Source organism: Notamacropus eugenii, chromosome 5 (genome assembly GCF_028372415.1).
Source record: "Notamacropus eugenii isolate mMacEug1 chromosome 5, mMacEug1.pri_v2, whole genome shotgun sequence".
NCBI classification, from domain to species: Eukaryota; Metazoa; Chordata; class Mammalia; order Diprotodontia; family Macropodidae; genus Notamacropus; species Notamacropus eugenii.
Window position 1 is genome coordinate 196613269 of NC_092876.1, and position 26374 is coordinate 196639642.

The window sequence follows — 26374 nt, forward strand, 5'->3', positions numbered from 1 at the left end:
TTTGGTTAGAATGAATGTGATGGAATGTAATGGGAAATAAGTCTGGAAAGGGAGGCTGAACATTTAGGACTGTAAAAGCCAGTCAGAGATGTTTGCGTCTTGTTCCTTAGACAATTGGAAGCTACTGAAATCTGTTAAGCAGGGGAATGACATAAGCAGACCTGTTCTTTGTTTTTATTAGAGGCAATCAGGGTTAAATGACTTGCCCATAGTTATACAGTTATTAAGTGTCCCAAACTGGATTTGAACACAGGTCCTCTTGACTCCAGGGTTGGTGCTATATCCAAAGCTCTACCTAACTGTCCTAATGGGATCTGTTCTTGAGGAATATCCCTTTTGGCACTTTTCCAAAAATTAATTAATTAATTACTTTTTAGTTTTTTGCCTTCACTTCCATAAGATTTTGAGTTTTGAATTTTCTTCCCCCACTCTCTCAACCCCCTCCCCAAGATGACATGCAATTTGATATAGGCTCTACTTATACATTCATATTAAACATTTTTCACATTATTTATGATGTATAAAAGAGTTAGAACTAAGGGAAGGAACCATGAGAAAGAAGAAACAAAACAAAACCACAGAGGAAAACGAGAGCAAATAATCTGCTTCCATCTGCATTCAGACTCCAAATTTCATTCTCTGGATATCTGCAGCATTTTCCATCATTAGTCTTTTGGAGTTGTTTTAGATCCTTTTGGCACTTTTGTAGAGGATGGATTGGAAAAGGAAGAGATTTGAGAAGGCTGTTGAAATAGGCCAGGTAAGAAGTGGTGAGGTCTTGAAGGCTCAGATTAATTAAATGACTAGCTTCCGATCTCACAAATCCTAACAGCAAGGATTTGAATCACATCCTCTGTCTCTAAATCTAGAACTTCTATAACCTCTACCACTTTTTATGCGAGCTAGTCATAGGCTAGTTACTTAATCTCTGTGATGGTCAATTTTTTCATTGTTGCAAGGATGTTTTGAAGAGCAAATGAGATTATATATAGTGTTCTACCAGTGGAAGGTCTTACTATCAGTATTGAGATGTGATAACTGTGGCAGTAAAGGATGTCTGGTGAGTGAATCATACTGATAAGTGGGAAGAAATAATGTGTATTCCAAAGTGCAGGCAAACTGATCAATTCTAATGACCAGCCTTGGTCTAGCAGAAGAGTTGATGAAACATGCTTCACTCATTTCCCCAGAGGGAAAGACTACCAGTGCCATATGTTGCAAACACAGCTAATACAGTCTATTGGTTTTGCCTATCTTTTTTTTGTTGTTGTTATGGGGTCCAGTTCAGTGGGGTTATAATGACAAAAACCTATAAAACTTAAATAAAAAGAGTGTCTAATGAAAGTTCTTCACCCTCTGTAATTTATATATAGGTAGTCATCAACTTTTGAATGGATTGTGTTCCCAAAGCTCATTTGCCAGGTGTTTGGAACTCAATGTACTTTCCCATAGAAACAATGCTATAAATCATGATTAGCTTGCTGGACTAGCCCACAGAAATGTATTTAACCCCTAACATACCAGAAGTATAGTACTAATACAGTAACATCTCACTTAGCTGGAAGTCTCCTAGTTGGTAAACTCATGGAATCACAGACTTAGAGCTGGAGGGGGTCTCAGAAGTCATTTAATCCAACCTTTATTGGAAACATGAAGTCTTTTCAGGTCATCTCTCCTCCACAGCAATTTAAAATCGTAAATGTAAGTTCTTTGAGGACTGTTCTTTGCTTTTGTTTTTTGCCTTTCTTTGTATCCCCAGTGTTTACCTTAATGTCTGACATACAGCAGGTGCTTATTGTTTGATTCCTTGCTCTATAGACTCTCAGACTTGAAAACCGTTCATGCTCAATCTCTCCTTAAATGATCATGTAGAGTTTTATGTGTTTACCTATTGTACTTCCCCAATAGGATGTAAATTCCCTAATGATAGTGACTATTTTTCCGTTTCTCCAGTTGTTTGCATGTAGTACGTGCTTAATAAATGTCTATTGGATTGGCTTGCATTGGATTGGATTGGAAGAGACCTTCCAATTCAGTACAACCTCTGATCCAATGCAATATTCTCTTCTTTATCAACCCCGACCAGGTGTTCACTCAGCCTTTGCTTGTATACTTCCAATGACAAGGAACTCATTATTTCACCACAGCTAAGAACTAGTCAAGAAGCAAAAATGTTCTGTGTGCTCATAGACCAAAAGAAATGTCACAGTGTCCATTCACTAAAACTCATGTACCTTAAACATGGTCAGCAATTTATTTGTAAACAAATGTTGCAATTTCTTGGATCAATGAAACCCCCCGATAATATGAATTGGAGAGCCAAAGGCAGGAATCTCCTCTGGCAATCCTCTGTAGAAAGGCCCCCATTCCCTTGCACAATGCATTTTATACGTGAGGAAGTAGGAAAGTGGGAAGAGGGAAATAAGTGGGGAAAGAAAACTGAAATACTAAAACACTAAGAGATAGCTTTCTAATTACTATGAAATGTCAATGCTACATTAGAGCAAAGGAGTTGTGAAATTCCTGTTCCACCTGAAAATATTAAGAGGGTACCAGAAATCCACCACTGTCTAGCTCTTACCACTGCTTATAACCCAAGGCTAACTCTGAGTGATCTCAAGAAACATCCTAATAATACATTAACGAATACTTTCTTCTTCCCCTCCTTCTTTCTTCCCTTCCCTTTCCTCTTTCCTCCCCTATTCCTTCTCCTCCTCTCCCTTCCTCTCTTCTCCCCTCCCTTTCTCTTTCCCCCTCTCCTCTCTGCTTATACAAATCCTTCTGTCCTTCCCGACCTGACTCCCACCTGAAGCACTGAGTTCTCAGAGAACTCTCCAACTGAATCTTTACTGTTGATTTCTCCTTTCTGCTCTTTATCCCCTATCTTGAACCAGATATGGTTAAAGGTAAACAGCAAGGACTCACAGTTGGAAGGAGAAAGGCCACTGCACTGTGGGTAGAAAGGAGCAGTCACGACCTGTGCTCAGAATGGGAAAGAGCTGCTCTATGAGCTTCAGTTAGTCACTCACCCTCTCTGTTCTTAGGTTTCCTATTATGTAAAATGGGAATTGTCTCCTTTGAAGCTCTCTGGACTTCCAAAAGACTTTCCACCTTTGCTAAGGGACTTGTCATATGCTGTCATAGGTATTTGTGTGCATGTCTTACCCTCTCTTAGACCTCCTTGATCTAAGGTCCTGGATGTCAGGGGCTATATTTTTGGATAAATGTGTCTACAACCAGTTTTGCACATAGCAGATTCTCAAAAAATGTTTATTGAATTGAATCAAATGTTTGTCCTGACTACCTCCCGTGGTTTTTGTAATATAAAATGATGCTAGGTATGTGTGGAGGGGGGAGAAGGAGGGGATCTCTCTGGCTTTGCCTTTATTAGTGGTTTGGATGGAGATTTGGATGGCAACCTACCCACACCCTAGGATGACATAAGACTGAGAAGGTGGCTGAATCACAATTTGAAAAAATTCTGACAATTTGTAATGCAATTACTAGAAATCACTTGAATTTTCTATATCATGTTTTCAAAAAGTCAATTGGATAAATTCTGAAGGAGATATGTTTAAATGGCAGGTAATGTGAAAAAAGAGTTAAAGTTTTTAGTGAATTTAAAATGTTAAAGGAGTCAGTGATATGACATGGTGATCAAAAACCATAGTGCACTACTGGGCTATATTAATGAAAGTCTGGGATCTCATATTTGTTTTGGTTGCATTTCAGGAAGGACACTGATATGTCCAAGTGTTCCCAGAGGAGGGTGACCAGGATGATGAGGGTCAGTTGAAGGAACTGGAGGATGGACTGCCATATTTCCTCACCTCCTTTCCAGATTGGCAATCAATGTTCTCAAACAGGACAGGCCAGCAAGTCTAGCTGAAGCAGCAAAGCATTCCAAGAATGATGCGGGAGGGTAGCATGTGATGGCCTCTTTATCCCAAGGGGCCTGGGAATAGCAGCATCCTTCAGACAATTAACCCTGATCCTAGCCTGGTTCTCATAAACCATAATCCAGGGAAGCAACCTCCTGTGGAGATATGGCCTGACAACTTCCTCTGCAGGTGTTGCAGCCTCTCCCCCTTAACCTCCCTTTCACCGCCCCTGCTCCCACCCCAATCCCATCCCAGTAGACATGACTACTGAAGAATTGGGGCAAATTCTCCACACCAGAGTCCTTGGCACTATGAACAGATAGTGGATTATTAGTGGAAATCACTTTAAAGAAGGTGCGGTACCATCTTCTTTGACACTGTACCATAAAAATCACAGAACTTTGACATATGATTACAGCACAAATCTTTAGCACATGTTGTTTCCCCCTATTAAAATGTGAGCTTCTTGAGATTAAGGACTGCCTTTCTTTTCTATTATTTCATCAATGCTTAACGCAGCACTTTGTCCATATAAATGCTTTTTCATTCATTCATTCATAATTATCCTAAAAAACTCAGGAAGAACATGATTATGGTCTTCAAGTATCTGAAAGTTTGTTATATGGAATAAAAATATCGGAATTATTTTGCTTAGCTGTAGGTGGAAGTTAGAGAGAGGCATACTTGGGATCAATATAAAGGTGAAATTCCTCTAACAAGGCCATCCAAAGTTGGAAAGAATGGTAGTGAGTTCTCTATTGCTTGAGATATGTGAGCAGAGATATTTGTCAAGGATGTTGTAAAGGAGATGCTTATTCATATATACGCTGAACTGGATGACATATGAAGTTCCTTCTATGATGCAAGGACGGAGGTTTCACGGCTACCAATGTTTTCCCCTAGCAATGTAATAATAGCTAGAATTTATATAATACCTACTATGTGCCAGGTACTATGCTAAATGTTTTACAAATATTATCACATTTGATCTTCACAATCACCCTGGGAGATAGATTCTATTATCATCTATTATCTATTATCATTTTATATTTAAGGAAGCTGAGGCACTTAAGGGACTTGCCCACAGTCACACAGCTACATAGTGTTTGAGGCTGAATTTGAACTCAGCCCACGGGCTACCAAACTGCCGAAAATGCTAAGCAACTTAGCTATCTCTTGATTCCTATTGTGTCAGCAACACCAGCCCTTAGTCCCACATCAATGCTGCTACCACTGATAATACTTAAAGATGATCCTAGCCAGGTACTCTTTGTGGAAGGCGAGATAGTAGTTTTTCTTGTTTGGAGAGAGTTATAGGCTACAGGGTTCAAAGGAGAGATTGCTTAATATGATCCCTCACCTAGGTATTCAGAAAAATTGAAAGAGTATTGGAAAAGGCAGAGCTTTGAGTAGTTGTCAGGAGAATTTTATATGTGAAACACAACTCTTTTGAAAAAAAAAAAGCAACCCATTATTAGAATATTGAAGTTCCAAGGTTTATTGTCAAGGGGTAATCTTGCAAAGTATTTTCTTTGAATAGTGAAAGTACCTATATTTAGGACAGAATAATTTTTTCCAAGTAAACCCTTACACATATTTAAGCATGCATAGTTAGAGAATATAAAATATGTAATATTCAAATTTGTGAAATTTATCTTTGACCATTCGAAAAGAGATTTGTTTTCTGAAGTGCCATTGAAAGAATTCCACCATTTGATTGTAAAGGTTAGTCTTGTCTACACACTACAGATATTTACATTTTAAATGTGCTATTTTGGCATCAGATGAGACTATTGCACTCCGTAGTTTGGTCATTCTTGGCATCAGAGAACTGAAAGGTCGAGGCAGCCCCAGATGGGAGCCACATGAGACTCACCCAGAGCAGGATCTGGTCTTGTTATATATATATATTTTTTTGTATTTTACTGTTGATGGATATAAGGAGGAAACATTTAAAATTTTGTCTTAAATTTGGTCATACTTATTATGTAGTATTAACCTCTAATAATAGTTTACAATCTACTTCACGGTGAAACCAAACTCATGAAAACATTCACCACAGCAAGAGCTGCATCTGTTTGGTTTGTGGGAAGTGGAATGGGAAAATGAATGAAGTGTGTGTGTGTGTGTGTGTGTGTGTGTGTGTGTGTATGTGTGTGTGTATGTGTGTGTGTGTGTGTATTTTCTGTTTTCAGTCTACACCCATCTCCCCTCCTTCACCCACTTTCCTCACAGGTGGGAACCTGGTGCAATCTGTCTGTTTAGGTCAACATAAACATATTGCGAGCCACCAGCTTCCGTTTTTCCCAGATCCATTTCCCTTGCAAAAGCTTCCCTCAGAGTGCCGAGTTTTCAGTCACAGAAAGGCTTAGTCAGCCAGCTTCTTTACCTAAAGGCTTTCCAGACAGAGGCAGACCCCCTTGAGAGGAGGAGGAAGGAGGTGGGAAAAAGAACCAGGGGTGGCGTGGTGGGGGTGGTGAGGAAAGGTGGGAATTAGAGCAAACAGGGAAATCAACGTCTGAGCCATTTCTTGTTTGCTGCTCTCTCATGCTGTTATTTACCTTGTACAGTGAGGTATGCTGAACTCTGGACAGAACCCTTCTGGTTGGAGGCTTTGCAACGGTAGAAGCCTTCATCCTCCTCCGTGACTCTTTCAATAAACAGTGTGCTGCTTCCTGGGCCCAAAATAATACCTAAGGAGTGAGAGAGGTTTAGATGAACGACACTGAATGATAAATACAACCATGACTTCTGTAACACCACCAGCTTCCTATTATGCGTATTATGTGTTCAGACAAGGAAATCAGAGCCACGGGTGAATCCAGCACCGTGCTGTTTATATGTTTTCTCTCTATTGTGTCTTTTCTAGAGTATTTTTTGTTGTGATGGTGCCCGGAGTGGGGAAGGCAGAACTGTGTAATGTGCCTCATGGGAGAGGATGAAATAAGTTAGCCTTTTGTTGGAGGTCACCTCTAGAGACTGAACATCACAATGAAAACACAAGCCAATGGAATTCATGTCTCCCCAACTGAAGGGCTGGTTTGCTTAGATATAAACACAGATCATGTAGGATGGCATTTCAAAAAGAACATGACTTAGGAGTGAGGGACTCGCCATTCTCATGTTACTTTGATCCGGTTCAATAAACAATTATTAAACACCTACCATGTAGGACACTAGGGATACAAAAATGAAAATGAAAATTGCCGCTGCCCTCAAGGAACTCACATCCTACTGGAGAGAAATAACATGCACATAGGTAAGTAACTACAAAACTTATATGAATTTTTTTTTAGGGGGAGGAACACCAATAACTAGGGAAATCATAAAAAGTACTTCCACATTATAAGGAGGTGACTGGGTGGCTCAGTGGATAGAGAACTAGTTAAAATCCAGTCTGAGACACTTACTAGATACATGACCCTGGGCAAGTCACTTAACCCTGTTTGCCTCAGTTTCTTCATCTGGAAAATGAGCTGCAGAAGAAAATGGCAAACCCCTCCAGTATCTTTGCAAGAAAACCCCATGGACAGTATTGGCGTACTATGGTTTGAGTCAGACATGGCTGAGCAACAGCAGCAAAGCATTATAAGAAGCCAAGGTGAAAAGAAGGAGCTTTCCTGGAATGGGGGACAGCCAGTGCCAAGACAAAGGGTCCAGTTTAACCCTACCTTAGGGTGTGTGAAGTGAAGGACAGGCAAGTTGAGCCAGATTGTGAAAGATTTTCAATTTGTATTTCTATTTTAATATAAATTATTTGTATTTCTATTTTATATAAATTTGTATTTACATAATACAAATTATATTTGTACATTTGTATTTATATTTTGGTTATTATATGTATATATATGTAACTTGGGCAATTTGTATTTCTATTTTATCCTAGAAACAATAGGGAGCTATGAAGAGTTATGAAGCTTCTTGGCTCAAGAACAATTATTTATCGACCACCAGATATGTGCTCAGCTCTGTGCTGGACACATAGAAAGGACAGCACAAGCCTTACCTCAAATGCTTACAATCTAACAGATGTGACACAATAGGGAGTTATACAAGTCAGTGAGCATAATTAGGTTGTAAACTATGTATCATGGACCATGAAATGCTTGTGGAGTTCAGAGGAGAGGCCGGGGTGGACATCCAAACCTCCTTTTATGAAGTGCTATGGGGACTGGCCTTGAGAATGGGAAGTATTTTATCTCGTTAAATGGTGTAAAATATTGGTCTGTTCCCAGTTTCTGCCATACTGTTTTCCAGCGTTCCCAACAATATTTACCAAATAATGAATTCTTGTCCTAAAATCTTGTCTTTACACTTTCAAATACAAGGTTATGATGTTTATTTGCTGCTGTAAATTGCATGTCTACTCCATCCCATTGATCTACTTTTCTATTTCTTAGCCAGTGCCAGATAGTTTTGATAATTCCTGCCTTATAATATAATATCTGGTACTACTAAACCTTCTTCCTTTACATTTTTTCATTATTTCCCTGGGTATTCTTGACATTTGTTCTTCCAAATGAATTTTATTATTTTTCTAATTCAGTAAAATAATTTTTTGGTAAATTAATTGGGATGTTGTTGAATATATAAATTAGTTTGGATTTTTAAAAGTGAAAAAAATAAGAGCGATACTTCCAGGTGAAGGAAACATGAACAAGGGGAGAGGGAGGACAATAGGCACTGGGGTGATGAGGAGGCTGGTACGATTAGAGTGGAAGTCATGTGCTGAGGAGCAGTGGGAAAAATATTGAATAGCTAAAGTAAGATTTTAGATCTTAGAAGGCCTTGAAAGCTTGGTGAAAGAGTTTGAACTTGATACAGTAAGAAATAAGGAGCCACTAAAATTTTTAATCAGGACAGTGACATGATGAAAGAGGTGTTGAAGACATGAATATGGAAGGAATTCATAGGATGGACTGGAGGGGGAAAAGCCTGGAATCATGAGACTAATGAGGAGACTATTGCAGTAATGAAGGCACCTGGACTGTGATGGATACAGGGATGTCCACATGAAGCATATTTGTGGAATCTTTCACAATATTATACTCCTGTATGTAATCTTTATGTAACACTTTAATCACGGTCGTTGTTTGTCCTTCATTCTCAAAGAGGGCCAATGATATCAGGAGGGTGATGTCTTGACTTGCAAGTGAATTGGATTTAAGTGAGATAGTGTTGTGCAAAGTCATCAGTCTCATCTTCTTTTCCAGAGTCATTGGAGTTGACCCCAGAGGCAGAGGGAGACCTTGGACTTTTAAAGCTAAGGGCTTTCCCAGGTCTCAGTTTGTTCTATGTATTGATATTCCAAAAATGACTCTCCCCAAAGCCTTCTAATTTATCAAATAAATATTTGATTATATTTGGTACCATTATAGTACTACCATCCACACACAGTAACTCTCACTTATGCAAGATACCTCATGTATTAGTTTCTCTCCTTTTCAGTGCTTCCCTTAAGCAGCCACAGATAGATGCTGAAGAATGGATCATGCGACATTCTACTACTATTGGTGCATTTCTATGGTACCTATCATGGCGTTTTAGAATAATTGCTCATTCAAGAGGCACAAGGGACTTCAATCAATCAACTGATTAGTCTATGACACAACAAATATTTATCAAATGTCTACTATGCGTCAGGTACCGTACTAGGCTTTGAGGATAAAAGTACAAAGAATGAAAAAATCCCTACACATAATGGGGGAAGCAACCAGTAAGTTATATATGTATATACACATATATAAACATGCATTCAAAATTAAGAAACACAAATATGTATTTATGTATATGTGTGCATAAGTATGTAAATATATATATGTGTAGTGGTTTAAATACAAGTTAGTTTGTGAGGAAGGGCTCTAGCAGTTGTATTGGTGAAGGAAAAGGGGAAAGGAATGAGAATAAGGAAAGCAAGACTATGGAAGTCTATTTCAAATAATACCTGACACAAGAATATCCTCTGTAAAGTTAGGCAATTAACAGAGTCAGAACACTAAAATATTGGTGGAAACACCAATAACATCTTTCCTGTTATCTTCACAGAGACAATCAAATGGATCTCAGACAGTTTAGTCAAAGGGTTCTTAAAAGATCCATGGAGGGATTTCAGGGAGTCTGTGAAGTTGGAAGGGAAAAACTATTTTTATTTTCACTGATCTCTAATTGAAATTGAGCATTTCTTTTAATTATTTAAAAACATGATTTTGAAAATGGGTTTGTAGGCTTCATCATACTGTTAGGTTTGGGGAGGCAGGGAGGAGGGAATGAGCTATGCAATTCTTGCTAAATACTGCTTACCTATAAAGGCATGGAATAAATATCATTAATCATTTAGTGGTTATGTATGGACCACTTATGATGCACCTAGAATTGTAGTAGGCTCTGTAAATGGATGCTTTCTCCTTCCTAGTGCTCAAATAAATTTGCTGTCTTTGGTCCTTGGTAACCAAAGCTGCATAGAAGAGGTGATGGGTATGCCAAGCAAGTATAGTATTAATTTCAAGGAAAGAAAGAAACAATAATTTATTATGCATCATGTACCATAATGTAGGTGTCAGGAATTGTGCTAAGTGCTTTAATAATAATAATAACTAATGTTTGCATAGCATTTTCAATATGTCAGCTAGGTGGTGCAGTGGATAGAGTACCAGTGCTGGAGTCAAGAGTACCTGAGTTCAAATCTCACCTCAGACACTTGACACTCATCAGCTATGTGACCTTGGGCAAAACACTTAACATCAATTGCCTCATCCTGGGTCATTTCCAGTCATCCTGATGAATATCTGGTCACTGGATTCAGATGGCTCTGGAGGAGAAGTGAGGCTGGTGACCTGCATGGTCCTCCCTCACTCAAAACAAAGCCAAGTGCAAGTCATGTCATCATTTCTCTGATGGCATGGTCTTTGGCAACGAAGGACAAACACACACACGCATAAAATATATCAGGCACTGTGTGAAGCTCTTTATGAATATTATCTCATTTGATCTTTACAACCACCTTGGGAAGTAGGTTACTATTATTATCCCCAATTTACAGATGAGGAGACTGGGGTAAACAGAGATTAAGGGACTTGCCCAGGGTCAGGTGGGTAGTAAGTGTCTGAAGCCAGATCTGAACTGAGGTATCCTCCAGGTCCAGTGCTCAATCCACTGTGTCACTTAGTTGATTTCCCATCTATGTGCCTTTGCACTGGCTATCACCTGTCCCTGAAATGCCCTCCCTCCTCACTTCTACCTTTTAGAATTCCTAGCTTTCTTCAAATGGACAGCTAGGTGTCACAGTGGATAGAGGGCCAGTCCTGGGGGCAGGAAGACTCATCTTCCTGAGTTCAAATCTGACCTCAGATGCTTACTAGCTATGTAACCCTGGGCAAGTCACTTAGCTCTGTTTGCCTCAGTTACCTCATCTGTAAAAGGAAAAGGAAAAGGCAAACCACTCCATTATCTTTGCCAGAAAACCCCAAATGGGGTCACTAAGAGCCATTCACAATTGAAAAAACTGAACTAAGCTTTCTTCAAGGATCAGTTCAAGTGCCACTTCCTTTAGGAGACCTTTCTTGATCCCTCTACTACTACTGCCTTTCTCTGGAAATTACTTTGTATTCTGCATATACTTGTATGCATATATGTTGTTTTCCCCAGCTGAATGTATGCTCTGTGAGAACAAGGCTTGCTTCATTTTAGTCTGCATGTAACTAGCTCCTTGCAGAATGCCCAGAATGTAATGGGACTGCGATAAATGCTTTTTGATTGACTGATCTTTACTATCTGGTCAGAACATTACAGTCCTCTAGGTTGTAAATAGTGATTGTGGGAGTCTGGAAAGGCTTTCTGATTTCCTGGAAACATTTTTTTCTTTAATGTGTATATGTTATGTACAGTCTCTGCTCTAGGCATGTCCCCTTCACCTGCTTGGCACTCTCTCCCTTTTCTGGAAGCTTCTGTATCTGAAACTTTGAATGCTAGAATTTTCTAGCCTTTAACCACTTGGTTGAGACCTTATCCTTCCTATAAAATTCTCATCCTTCATCTGCATCCCTGAGCTATCCTGATCCATAAAGTGAGGATAGATACAGCAGTCCTATACATTAATCTGGGGAAGTACTGTGAGTGCTAAGCCTCTCATGGGATTCCCTCCTCTTGCTATGACCAAAAGATCATTGCACTTGAGGCTCTAGGGACACCCCAGGTTATAGGTCCTCCCTAGGCCTAGCCTGCTTTGAAGCTGTTGGCTACTGCCCTAGTTTAGGAGATAGGTTCTGCCCTGTTTTGTTGGTGGTAGATTCTTCTCTTATTGGCCCTCTCTCCCTCGCTGTATCTATGCGTTATGTTATATAGCCTTTCTTTGAATTAAAATGTGACAAATAAAGGCCTATTATTTTCAATATTTAATGGTTGGTCTCTAATTCATTTGAAAAGTCCTCACAGGTCCTTAAACTACTATAATGGACTAGAACAGTGCCATCTGTTGTCATTGACCTTCTCAACTCTAGTCTATAGAAATTTTTGCCATCCTTTAAGCCTCAGATCAAATGTCTCCTCCTCCAGGAAGAGAAGACCTGAGTTCAAGACCCATCTCTAACATATCCTGGCTGTGTGACTCTAGTGATTTAAGCTCTCAGTGCTCCTAGGTGACTCTCTGAAATTATAAATTGTAGTACAGTTGTCAATTCTGCATTAGTAAAGGAAGCTTCCTCATCAGAAATTCTCTATACTAGTTCAATGACAGGTAGGAATAAAAAAAACTGCCTCATAGGAGTATTTTGAAGAAAGTACTTTATAAATCTTAAAACTGTTATATATATGAGTTATTATCACAGCGAACATGTATGGAGTGCTTTAAAGTCTGGAGAGTGCTTTACAAATCCATCTTACTTGATTTTCATAACAATCCCAGGAGGGGGGTAGTGTTATTGTCCCCCTTTTATAGATGGGGAAACTGAGGTTGAGAAAATGATTTGCCCAAGGGCTTACAGCTAGTAAGTGTCTGAGTCAGGATTTGAATTCAAGTCTTTCTGACTTCAGATTCCATTCTCTATCTGATACGCCACCTATCTGCTTATTAATATTACCATTAATTATTGTTATTTTATTTCATGACTATTATTATTATTTCAGCATCTATCACCATTTCATTGTCTTAACTGTGTTAACATTCAGACAGACAAGTGCTATCATTCAGGTCCAAGTCACATCTCCTTAAATTTAATACCCAAAGAATGGAAGGTTTGATGTCAATTGCATACTGGTGGCAAGGGGCATTCCTTTAATATTCTCAAGAAATCCTAGTGATAAAGATGGTGTTACAGGATTGTTATTTGGCATTTAAAGTCTTTCCCAATCTGGCCCTAGCCTACCTTTCCAGGTTTATTACATATTATTTTCCTTTAGGCACTCTAAAACTCAATCAAGTCTGTCTTGATATTTCTCAGAAGTGACATTCTCTCTCCCACTCTCAATGTGTTTGCTCAGGGTGTGTCCCCTGCCTGGGATGCACTGTTTTCTCTCACCCTGCCCCTTGCCCCAGAATTCCTCCAGTCCTTCAAAGCTCAGTTTATGTCAGCTCCTCTGTATAGAACCTTTTTTTCATCAACTTGGCAATTTGTGTTATAATCACTTTGTAAAAGTTTTTAATTTACTTCCATATGTATATGCTGTTTCCCCCAATACAATATAAACTTCTTGAAGGCACAGTACTGGCACATAGCAGGCACTTAAAAAATGTTTATTGATTGGTTGGTTTTGCTTTTCTCTGTATCCCCAGGCACAATACCTGGCCCATAGTAGGTGCTTAATAAGTGTTTACTGGCTGACTAAGAGAAAGGGGCTGACCATAGATGATGATGAGGGAGCAGAAAGTGGTGGCTCAGGGAAACCACTTGTACCAGAATCCTACAGATCCTATAACTCTGAGTTGCGGGGATTTTGCATGGAGCAGATTTTATTATTAATCCTTGAGGAAAAGTGGATGGAAATAGGGAATTGTCTAGAGAGACAATGTAAGGTGTCCAGTCCTTGGTATTGCCTAATGATCCAGGCAAGGATCAGTGGAGTCCTTAGGCCTGGCTTGTTATAAAAGGATGATGTATATTTGAGGTGTGATGAGGTACGCATTAAGTGTCTTAAACTACAACCTGCCAAAGGTAGGTACTTCCTCACACTACCCCTGACACAAGCTCAGGACATAATCACCAGCCGCTGTCAAATCAAATGGATTAGCATGTTCTCTCAGAGTGGATCCAGTTAAGAGTTTTCTCAAAAACATTGGTGGCACTGAAGCTTTGATTGTGACATCTATTTGCTGTGATCTTTTATTTTCTGGGTTTGAGTTTGCTCCTCTTTGTTTACCAGCTGTTTTCAAGAAATCTTTTCCAAATCATCTTGGCCTCTCCACACATCCTATTCTATTATATATACATAAATATATATTCTATTATATATCTAATATATAACTCCCTTATGCTTCTGCATAATTTCAATTTATGGTGTCCCACATCTCTTAATACATTTGAATCACTGCTCTTGAGACCTCCTGAGAATCTTCTAAGAAAACTCCCTTAGAATACCTTAGTTTTCATTTAATGACTCCCTATTCAATAATAATGGTCCTAATCCTATTAATTAGTAAAGATAATAAAAGCACTCTGAATGGAAACTTTGGTGGATTTATCCAAAGATAGTGGGTTTATCTTCATCAGAAGGCTTTCAGCAGAGGAAAGATGACAATCTGGGGAGAAACATTGTGGAAGTTCTTGGTCAGGTACAATTGGACAAAGGTGATTTCTAAAGTCTCTTACAACTCTGAGATTCTGTGATTCTGAGTTTCCTCTTAGCTGCTATATTCTCTGTACTGTGACCCATTTTGATGCTTTTATGAATGGGTAGTTTGTTCTCTGTGAATTTTTTTTTCATTCACTATAACTCTCCAAAGTTTGTGAAAAAATGCTCAGTTTGAAATGAGCGTGTTAACAGTCTTTATATCAAGAATGCTCTTGGAAACTTTCCATTGTATTTCAAAACAACCACATAGAGAATGGATATTCTCCTAGGTGACTGGTAGTCTTGGTCACAGGAGAAGCAAAAGAAATAGCTGGAAGAAAGTTGATTTGTTCTGAAGCACCCATGAGTCTTGAGAAGGGACACCGGGGTCTCAGACATGGAAGCCAGATGGCCAGATGCTCTGGTCCCATACTCCAACTTTCCCAGAGCACCCCAAAATCCCATCCAAAAGAACCCATCAACAACCAGGAAAATATAATTATAAACATAATAAATAGAAATATATTTCCCTTGACCCATAGAGAAAAGAAGCTATTTATTATTCCTACAACAATGATGATGCTATTTCTCTTTCCATTCTTTAGACTCAAGGCTTCAATATACCCAAAGTATGAACATCGATGTGAACTGAAGTCAATTTCATAGCTGCCAAATCCCTAAACATTAACTTAGTCATCCAACAGCACTGCACGTTTGAAGAAATCTTGATGTTTTGTATTTTGCTATGTGAACTTGGGAAGTCACTTCATCTCTCCAAATCTGCATATATATACATATATATAAAGTTGAGGTAGATAATTCTTAAAATTGTTTACATCCTAAAAAATTCTGTGACATCTACCTTAATGGTAGGCAAAACAATTATGCACAGCTGAAACTCTTTATAAACAAAAGACTGTTCTAAGATATCCCACCTACTTAAAAATTTGAATTCCTACCATTGTCCTATTCAGCAAATGGATAGGGACTTCACCTGTGGTGTCATTGATACAAGCAGTTCCCAGGTGAGAAAACTGTACTGATACGGGCTGGAATCTTTTCTGCCACTTAGAGACTTTAGAGTGTTTTTGCCCAGCCAGTATATTTGAGAGGCAGGATTTGAAACCAGTTTTTTCAGAGTTACCTTCTTCAGTATAAAAAAACTTGCATACATTTATTTGACTTTAACATTGAATAGAAAGAAATTAAAGCATCTCAAAGTTGGAAGAGTCGCTCCCCCACCTTGCCCCTACTTGAAAAGTATGACTACCCTCTGTGAGATTTCCAACAAATGATGCTTTAGTTTTGGGTCAAAAACTTTCAGTGGTAGGAAACTAAGAACTGTAACTAAGTCAAAGCAAATAGAGCTTTGACCCAGGGCACTGGAATGGAAAAAAACCACAAAATTTATAATAATGATTTTAAAAGAAAATGAACTTTTAACTTTTTGACAGTATGTTCTCTGCTCTAGCAGCTTGGAAACTGATTAGCAAGACTAATTAAATTAGGAAGGTACCAGATGGCATGCTTCCTACCTATTAGTGACCATATGTCAGGTGAGTTCCTTCACAACCCTACCCTCCCAAGAATGATAGCCCCTCCCTAGCAGTGGCTCCCCAGAGCCCCAGCAAAAGGGGGTCCTTGATCTCTTTTGGCACTCTCTTCTCACTCAAGGTTGATTGGAAGGCCTTTAGTGCTGCTTGCTCTAAGAGTTGTTCTGTGTTTCTTCTAGTTATGGCATCAATGGAACCTCACTACCTCCTAAGACTGCCTCTTCATTCAGAAGTTCTTTCTTGTATTAAATCAAAATCTGCCACTCTAAACTTTCACCTATTAATACAAGTTCTGCAAACCGGAGTCATGCAGAATAAATCTAATCCCATTTTTAACGTGACCACCTTTAGAACATTTGAAGACAATGAACACATTCTCCCAAATTTTTTCCCTCTCAGTCTAAACACTTCCTTTCTCTTTTTAAAAAATACCCCTCTTTTCTTAAACACTCCACCTTTTTCTTCAACAGATTTTCATATGTCATGTTTTGAGATTTCTCCCCATTTTAACTACCTTCCTCTTGTCAGGGTTCAGTTTGTCAACGGACCTACTTAGAGCTGAGTGAACTATCACAAATGGGGTCTGACTAGAAAGAGTTTCACCAATATCCTATTAATGTAGTGTAGGATTTGGCTGTCACATCACACTGTTGACTCATCATCATATCAAAGCTTCCGAAAAGAAGCTATGAAAGCTTCTTGGTCATTTTCACACAAACAGCTATCTAGTCACATTTTCTACTAGGTTTTCATACAGTTTTTAAAAACCTGAGTATGTTTATCTTATTTATTTTTATTAGGTTTCATTTTGGTAGATTTTTGTCTAGTTCTAGAGTCTCAAGAGCTTCTGGCATCCTAATTTCTATTTTCTGCTGTATTAGTTATCACTCTCAGCTTTTTATCATGCAGAGATTTGATACACAAATCATATCTATCTTCCTCCAAATCCCCAATAAAAAAATAGTTGGAACAGAAAAGGGACGTCTGCATAGCTACAGAGGCTGCTATGTGGTTCCAGGGACAATCAAAACAGATTTTGTTGGGAATTAGAAAAGAAAAGCACTTAACAGGAATCAGAAGAAAAGCTATTTTCTGTACTGTTTGGCTTATAGAATATCAATTTTGTATAACACCAATTTGCCAATAAGGGGCAAATGTTTTCATGATTCAGACTCAGTTATCAGGAGGCAGACAATGGACAGGCTGGTACTTGTTGGAACTTCTCTAAAACTTAGCAGGAAAGATAGCTACAGTGTCCACACAAGCCAGTAAAAATCTCATTTAAGCCTTGAAAATGGAAGGGTGATTTTGATGCATCTTGTTTCTTAAGTAAAAAAAATCGATTCCACTCCTATTGAATTGAGACTTTTGCAACATCTTTTAATCTCTTAGAAAAATAGGTTTGTTATAGTTATAAAGCAAAAGGAAAACAGAATTCAAATAGGCAAAATTCAGCTTTCAGAGATTTCTTTAGGTCAGATATGCAAACTCATGAAGGAACTCTGAACTTGGAATCAAGGAATCTAAATCTGAGTCCTGATCCTGACACTAGTTGTGTGACCTGAGGTAAGTCATTGAACCTCTAATGGGCAGAATTACTTCCTCTGTAAACTGGGTTAATACTTATACCATTTATTCCTTATGGGCTCATCTTGAGGAAATTCCCTGTAAACTTTAAAACATTACATGAATATGAGCCTAGTATCACCATCATCATTATTCCATCTTTAAGCATAGAGCTCCAGGTTTGTTTTATAGTGGTTTGATGATCATTGTTTGTGATCTAATTATCTAAAATAAGGTAGTATTTGAGCAGACTCTGTTAGTCTCATTAAAGTTAAAATTACAAAGTGCTGTGCCAGTAAATGTTTAACAACCAGCTTTCTGAATAAAAAAAGTTTGCATGGAACACTTTTAAGTTTAATCTGCATAAAAATTTTTTTCCCATCACTTTCTTAAGTCCAGAATTCAACCAAGTAAGCCTTGATTTGTGGTGCTTCCTGATTTCTAATATGTAAAAGCTCATATTAAACATTTAACAATCCACGCTTGTGAGCCTGTATGATCTGGCTCCAGCACACTCCTCATAATATGCTGTGTTGAGTTGAAGATTGAGTGTTGACATTCCTTATTAACTGTAGAAGTTACAACTTGAAAGAGAGCAAATAGTCAGTTATGGGTAATCCAATTCCCAAAACTATCTATCAGTGTGAGTATCAGAGCAGGGAGTTCTTAAAATCAAATCTGTGAATAATTTCAGGGAGTCCATGAACTTGGATGGTAAAAACATACATATGTTTCAGTATAACTGGTTTCCTTTGTAATTCTATGTATTTTATTTTATGCCTTTAAAAACATAGTTCTCCAAAGGGTGCCATATATGGACATTACCAGATTGCGGGAGGGATCTACGATGCAAACAAGGTGAGTAACTCTTGATTTAAGAGGCAGTAATAGAAAAATGAGAGGGGAGGAAGGTCAATGGGGAATGGGAAAGAAGAAGGATGAGTAAGGAGCCTCTTACCTGGCTCTTGCTGTATTTCATGGTTGTTTTTAAACCAGGTTATCTGTGGTTCTGGCACACCTTTTGCCTGACAGTCTAAAGTGGTGGAGTTGCTGATGGCCACTATCTGATCACTGAGGTTACGGAGGAGGTAGGGTGCTTCCTGATCTAGTAAATAAAGAAAGGGAGCTTTGGTTATTCATCAGTTTTCATCCGACTTGTATCTTCATGATCATCATTTTAAATATAAACTACAAACATCAAAGTGAATTGTGAAAGCATTCCACTCAAAACTTTATTGATGTCCACACACCATTATTTTGTTCTCTAGAGTCAGTCTATGGTCAACAGATTCTTCCCTCTCCTGAGGCTAACACTAGGACACTAAATTAAAAACCAGGACACAGAGAGTATTAGCAAGGATTAATGCAAGGTTCCTATCAGATTTTATTTCAAAGATGTTGGCACACTACAATTACACTAATTCATTTTTCTCTCCTAAGAAGCACTAGTTCTAAAAACCAAAGATCCAGAACAATCATCAAGAGATGTGACTTAGCAACATGGTTTTATATAGGATTATGGTGGATTTGGGGACAGAAGATATAATTACACTTGTACCTTTATTGGACTCTGTGTGTGTGTGTGTGTGTGTGTGTGTGTGTGTATGTGTGTGTGTAAACCCCTCAACTATCAACAACTCTGGGAACATCCAGTTTAAGAGTTCTATTTTCTAGAGGAGATATCACAGACCCCCAAACCTGATAATATGTGAAAGGGCAAGATAACTAAATAAAGAAAAAGTTACTATTTATGTATATAGCAAGTATTATGATCTTCTAGACAATGGTTCAAAATGACTTCCCACTTAAACTTGCATACCGACATAACTTTCAAGGCAACAGACCAAACAAAGTTATTTTGTTAAGTGTGGCAGCTTTATTGATTGTTTTCTCCCCACTTCTCCCCTCCTTCCCCAGTGCAGGAGAGTCCAAAGGACCAATTCAAAAGGCAAAGGCACAGGTCTGTAGTTTTTTGCACTATATAATAGTACAAATATTATATTTTATATTATCCATTTTATCTCTTAAAACTTACAAATATGATACAATACAATTTATTTTAATAAAATGCCAAACAATATAGTACAACAAAATGAATACATAGGATGCAATACATTACAACATTAAAAATCCCACACAAGGACAGGAGTACCCCCAATGAATACAGTCTCTCTACAAAGGCAATATTAAGTCAGTCCTGCTGATATGTATACATTCTGTTTATGCTGGTGATAGATCGGCAGCCCAAGTTTCCAAAAAGTAAGAAAAACAATAGTGCCTGATGTCTTTCCCCAACCCACCCAAATCACCCTTTTCAGATCCCAAAACAGAAATGAAAACATCTTTGGCAAAACTTACACATGCTATATCAGTGGTTTCATTCATACAGTATCAGCTTTCTCTGACACTTGCTAACCGCTTTGTTTCCCCCTCTTAGTATAATGTAACAGTGAAGGCAGCTTAGGAGTGGATACAGGGCTGCAAGGGGTGATACACTAAAATGATTTCATTAATTTCGAGGCCCCCTGCGGGATTCCAAAGACTCCCAAAATCCTCTTTTTAATTCCTTCAGGCAAACTCTGCATCACCACTAATTAATGCAATTTAAAAATTTTATGTGAAAAACACCACCACATAACTTTAAAAAAATATTGCTGAAGCAGTATAACATGGCAGGGTTACATCTGTTAGGATAAACACTTTCCCATAAATTTAGATTTCTGTAGCTTATTAGTCCTTTGACTTTCGCAAAACATGAAGTCTGAAGGCAAAGCACAATCCTGATTGGGGTAGAAGGTGCTCTCATTTCCACAGCCTTCTTCAGACCAGGATGACTGAACGCGTTCATAGGCCAGCCCAGGAGTTTCCTCCTCTAACTGGGCCCCATAAGCAGAAATCTTATTATGTTCCTTCTTTCCCATTCTGGGCAATGTCTGTCATGCAGCTTTTTCATTTGAAAACACAGCTGCACATCAAAGGTTTCCATTTATGACACCATGCCCACGTTTTATCTTTATAAGTTTGACATGTTACCACAGCAAGACCCCAAACATGTCAATGAGGGATGCCAAGATAATAAAGAATGGCCATCCACTGCATCTACCATGTCTTGGACTAGTTAGATTTTTAAAAAAAATTTTAATTCATACATTGACCAGGGACTTTCACTGTGGGGACTAACTTGGAAGAATCCAGTTCAAAATGAGTCCTTGTTCATTTACTCATACCCCTTCTCATCTTGGATGTTTTCCCTTCACCTCTTCCCAGGCTATCATGTTCCTAATGCTTTTTCTCTTTGATATTAAAGTGAAGTCTAAATTCTGTGTTCAGATCATCACCATTATTTTCAAGGCTACAAACAATGAAAGTATCAAAATGAGATCTGAGCTTGCTTGCACCCAAGATAATCTCCTAATCAAAAAATAAATACTTTTAGGAGGAATCCCCCTCTGCATTCCTCTGTCCCCCGTCCCGGGGGCCTACCCCTCAGACAAGAAGAAACAGAATGGCTGCCAAATCAAATATAGGAATCTCAAATATGTATCATGTTAGTGTAGGTGTGCAACAAACACAGAACAGAGTTGATTATTTCTCTGTATACATTTCTAAAAAATGTTCTCCCAGGTGAGAAGCCTCTTTTTTAGGCTAGTTTATGAGGGCAAACTTTGTTGTATATGCCAACCAGGGAATTAATTATATTTTGTCAGATCCCATTTTATGACAACATATTATGATAGTTTCAACAACAAAGGCACATGGAAACAATAATGATTAGTTTAAGCTACTTGATGGAAGTAGATACAAATTTCCAGAAGATGGTAAGATGTGACCGATGTTCAGTCCAAGAAGAGGAGGTTCAGGAGTAACATGCTCTAGCTGGATACCAGTCACTAAAGACAGTTCTTCCAAGTCCTATATTCCTGGGAGCGTTAATGAGTTTTGTTTTTGTTTATTTTTCATGGTGAGGGCCCCAGATTCTGTTCTGAGGATGCATTTTCACAACCGCTCCGGAGGCCAGAGGACCCAAGAAACCATCCAGAACCATGTGGGCAGCATCGATTTTAGCAGTTTTCCATAAATACAAAGCACTTGGCTTCCACATAGACCAGGGACTAAGGAACCAGCCTCATATCCCTTCTCCATCTCTAGTGTTTCCTTTGCGCTTTCTTGTCACCTTCTTCCCCCCATCAAACTATATAATTGTGTTTTCTTTTATGAGGCCCCCTGGCAAGAATCAATTACCCTGTGAACAAGAGTTACAATGGAATTCATAAAGTATAATGCCCATCCCTTATAATGCCCATCCCTGTATAATGCCCACCTCCCTGCTGGAAATCATTCTCTCCACAGCCACCACCAAAGAGGGAGAGTTTTGCATATCCTTTTTTTCCAGGGGAGGGAAATGCTAAGTCCTGCTGGCCCAGTTTACCGTATTTCAAAAGCAAGTTCCAATTCTTCCATTTGCTTTTTCTTTGCTTGAATTTAAGGCCCCGAGTTCTGTGGTACAAAGGCATTGTTTTCTGAAGGCTAACACACTGACTTATAATGAACAAAAAAGCTAGGCCAGAGGGTGATAGGTAAAATTTCAAGATACAATTGATTATTCTTTCCTTTGGGCTGACAACTTCCAGGTTACTAATTGTTTTCCAAGCATATTAGGCTCCATAAAACTGGCATTCTGGGGAAATGCTATTGTTTACTCTTTCACACTTGACAAAAGCAATTCCCATGTGAAAGACAAGTTTAGCCGTGGGACAGAGCCGGTTACCTAAAGGAGGAAACCGTCTGCCGAGTTCCCAAGCACGAGAAGTTGTCATGCTGTCACCCCCTTGTTTCCCTGCAGGGGCTATTTTGGTCACTATAGCTTGTTTTGCTATGGCTCATACCAGTACATATCATGATCAATCATAAATGAAATCAGCATAATAAAGCATTACCAGACCTGTGGAAAACAGGCATTTTTTTCCTCTCAAGTGCAGACTTGTTTTTATTATTATAAAAAGAAACTAAAACCTCTCCTGAAAAAAAATCGACCATAACCACCACCACCAATGCTAAAAACACTCAAGTATTTGTGTATTTGAAAATGATCTTTAATGCTAATTCTTTAGTTTTGCCATATCTCAATCCCCGTAAAAAATCCTATTAACACTTGCATGTGGGGAAGGTGGGGCTTCTTTTTTAAATTTAGAGTAACCAATAAACCTCCAGATATATAATAGCCTTTATCTCCTTGATAGACTGAAAGTAGTGGGTCTTTGAATGACATCATTTTAGCATAATAAAGTCCTTTAAAAGAACATGCAGGAGACAAAAGCATCAAATTGGAGGCATAATCCACCTTTGGTCCAAGAATCTAGTCTAAAATAGGGAACCTGAACAAAATATAACCATCTGTCAACTACCTGGATGTGCATCAGATGAAGACAATGGGATCCGTCCATCTGCACTTAACATTGGTTCATAGTTTTAGTATCTCTGAGCTATACCAACATTTTGCAGCTTTGGGGCCTCATTTAGAAGTTGCAGTACAGAAATAATGTGCTTAATGTAGAAAAGCATTTCAAATAAATAAGCATGGTAATGTGCTAATAAGCGGGTGATATTTACAAGACAAGATACGATGAAAAAAATACAAAACCAAACCAGGTTGAGGTCCAGAGTCTCAAATTCAACTGTACTCATTCTGAGCTGGAAAATTAACTTAGTCATGTCCATCTTTGGCAGAAACCATCATTTGCTTAAATTATTCAGTTTATGCAGCTTTAACACTTTTTTTTTTTTTTTAAAAAACAAGTTGGCATCAAAGTGGAAGCAAAAGATCAGTCCCAAGTTGTTGCTTATCAGTCAGGAGAAGACAGCAAAGAACAAAAAACAACACAGAGAATTCAGGGCAGGGATCCTCCAAATCCAAACGTGCACCAAGTTGGTCAAAGAAAGCAGACCTATTAGAACTGAATTGGAAGCCCATGGGTTGTTATTTTGGTGTCTCATTATTACTGGCATCATCTCCAAACCCCTTTTGGGAGGAGCACCTCCTCAGTGCCTGAAAGGTAGCAACAGTAACAAGAAATCAAGCTGATATGAGACAACTGTTACTTTTTTTTTTAAAAAATGAGTCCTTTAATGTTTTACATTATTTTGTGTGGTACAATCATTCCTTGTGCTTTTAAATTTGGAGATCCGAGAGAAAACAGCCTTTTTGTTGCAGTGCTCACCTCTAATTGTAACTTCTTTCTTTTGAAGAATTTCTTCCCCGGTATAAATGTTCCTGGCTCTGCAGGCATAGGTGCCTGAATCTTCCAGGGAAACATTCTTGATGGTGAGATTGAGTGTGATAGAGTACTCCTTGGTGACGGCCATTTTTTGTTTACTGATGCTGTGGTGCATTGTCCGATTGTTCACTGTTCGCAGCAAGATCCAAGTAATGTCTCTGTATAAGAATTTGCTGACCATGCATGATAGTTTCAAATCTTCTCCTTCAGCAGGCATTTTTTCCAAGTTAACATGAAATCCATTAGGCACATCTACAAACAAAAAATCAAAAAAGCTCAGTTTCTAGGAGAATCAATGTCTTACTATGAGACACTAGCAACTACCATGTATTTCTCAGTTGTTACAAGGATCTCCTGGTCTGTTCTTGCCTGAGAATTTACAATATCCCAGAGAAAAGAGTGTTAAGTATCTTTTTTTCTAATCTTTGGCAATAAATAAAACAAGACACAGAGAAACTGAGTTACCCAAGGGCTCATATAGTCACTGGTGAAGCAGGAAATAGAGCCCAGAACAAAAAGCTCTCAAGTCTGCATTCATAAGCATATGGATGACAATTTCCTCCTTAGGCCAAAGGGGATCTTCAAAGTTAATTTTTTTTTTAAACTTGAGTACAGATCATTCTTGAGAACTTTTTCAAATATAATATTCACCACTGGCAACTGGGAAGCTGTCTATGTAGCTGCTTACATGGAAAGTCAAATATATTTTCAATCAATAAGAATTTATCTTGAACTATCAATCACTGTGCTGGACTCTGGGGATGCAAAGAAAAAACTAAATAGTCAAAATGATCTAAAAGAGGTTACAGGTTTTAGAAGTCAATCAATCAGTAAATACTTATTAAGAATGCACTATTCACCCAGGTGCTGTGTTAGGCACCCTTCGATATAAGTACAAAGAATGAAACAAGGTAATGAGTTTACCTTCTAATGGAGGAGACAAGTACATATGTTCTATATCTAGGTGTGTATGTGTGTGTGTGTGTGTGTGTATGTGTATCCAGTTTAATCACTAGATGATTATATGCAAATCAGTGCCCATTTATCTGTGGTCCATACTTCAAATAAACTCATCCTGTTTCCCACATGTCTTATTTAATTGACAGTCAGGATCCTAATACTGCCTCAGTTGTTTCCACTTCCTTAACCAAAAGGAGGTAGTAGCTCTTATTAAGATCATTTTTTGAGAGGTATTCATTTAGCAGTTTTAGCCTGCTTGTCTTTTTCCATATACATTTATCACATAAAATTAGGAGAGACCTGAATGAGATCGAATCTCACCCATGATGCTTCTTACCTGTGTGACCTTGAGAAAATCACTTCACCCCCTAAGTCTTAGGTTCCTATCTCTAAAATTAAAAATATAATATGTGTTTAACTACTTAGTATGCATTTATTACTATTATGTTTTTGTTGCATTATTTTTATGGGGCAGCTAGATGGCGCAGTAGATAGAGCACTGGGCTTGGAACCAGGAAGATTCATCTTCGTGAGTTCTAATCCAGCCTCAGAAACTCACTAGCTGTGTGACCCTGGGCAAGCCTCTTAACTCTGTTTGCCTCAGTTTCCTCATCTATAAAATGAGCTGGAGAAGGAAATGGCAAAGCACTTAAGTATCTTTGTCAAGAAAACCCCAAATGGAGCCATGAAGAGTTAGACATGGCTGAAATGACTCAACAATAACAAAACAGATTTTATGTGTACTTGGCTTCCCCACTAGAACATAAGTTCCTTGTGAGTAGGAATTGTTCATTCTTCGTACTTGTATTGTCAGAATGCCTGGCACAGAATAGACATTTAATTAATACTCGCTGGCTGTGAATTGATTGGTAGTGCTTAACCCACAGGATTGTTATATGGACCAAAGGATTCAGGGTTTGTAAAGCACTTGGCAAATCTTTATATGACTATGCAAATGCAAAAATTATTGTATTTGACTTTCATATAATACTTTAAGTCCATAATCTTTTTAACTTTACAATAACACTGGAAAATAGATACTATAGGCATTGTTATTATCACTGTTTTACAGATGAAGTAGCTGAGGTTTAGAGAATGTATTTGACCTGCCTATTGTCTGAGGCTGAATTTGAATGCAAGTCATTCCTAGACACCATATCTAGTGGGTCTTTCTGCTCCATCATTCTTCCATTTGACAATTGATATTATACAGCACTCTGCATTCTTATAGCAAAATACAGTTATTGAACCTGAACTATTAGAGAGGAAGCCACAAAGAATATAGGGCTGTAAGATTCCATAAGAATGTATTAGAACTTTTAAGTTCTTTCTAGATTTTTACTTTTTTCAGAATTCTGAACTTCTATATTCCTTTCTC

General features: G+C 38.3%; 1 protein-coding gene and 1 long non-coding RNA gene across 4 annotated transcripts in view; one reads left to right on the top strand and one right to left on the bottom strand.

The window, feature by feature from the left end:
- FLT1 (fms related receptor tyrosine kinase 1) overlaps positions 1-26374 on the bottom strand; it is a 184409-nt gene that overhangs the window by 56462 nt on the left and 101573 nt on the right. The window contains exons 13-15 of one of the 3 annotated variants that reach the window (XM_072611809.1): positions 23980-24288; positions 18720-18866; positions 6443-6574 (exon numbers count right to left, since the gene is read on the bottom strand). In XM_072611809.1, the coding sequence (XP_072467910.1) occupies positions 6443-6574; positions 18720-18866; positions 23980-24288 (588 nt within the window). Of the gene's footprint in view, positions 1-6442; positions 6575-14401; positions 14611-18719; positions 18867-19614; positions 22005-23979; positions 24289-26374 lie in introns of those variants that run through there. The other 2 variants (XM_072611810.1, XM_072611811.1) reach the window with 2 other exon arrangements.
- On the top strand, positions 1554-23544 carry LOC140505634 (uncharacterized). Its single transcript, XR_011967582.1, has 3 exons — positions 1554-1701; positions 3733-7140; positions 7768-23544. It is a non-coding gene; the product is annotated as an uncharacterized lncRNA (long non-coding RNA).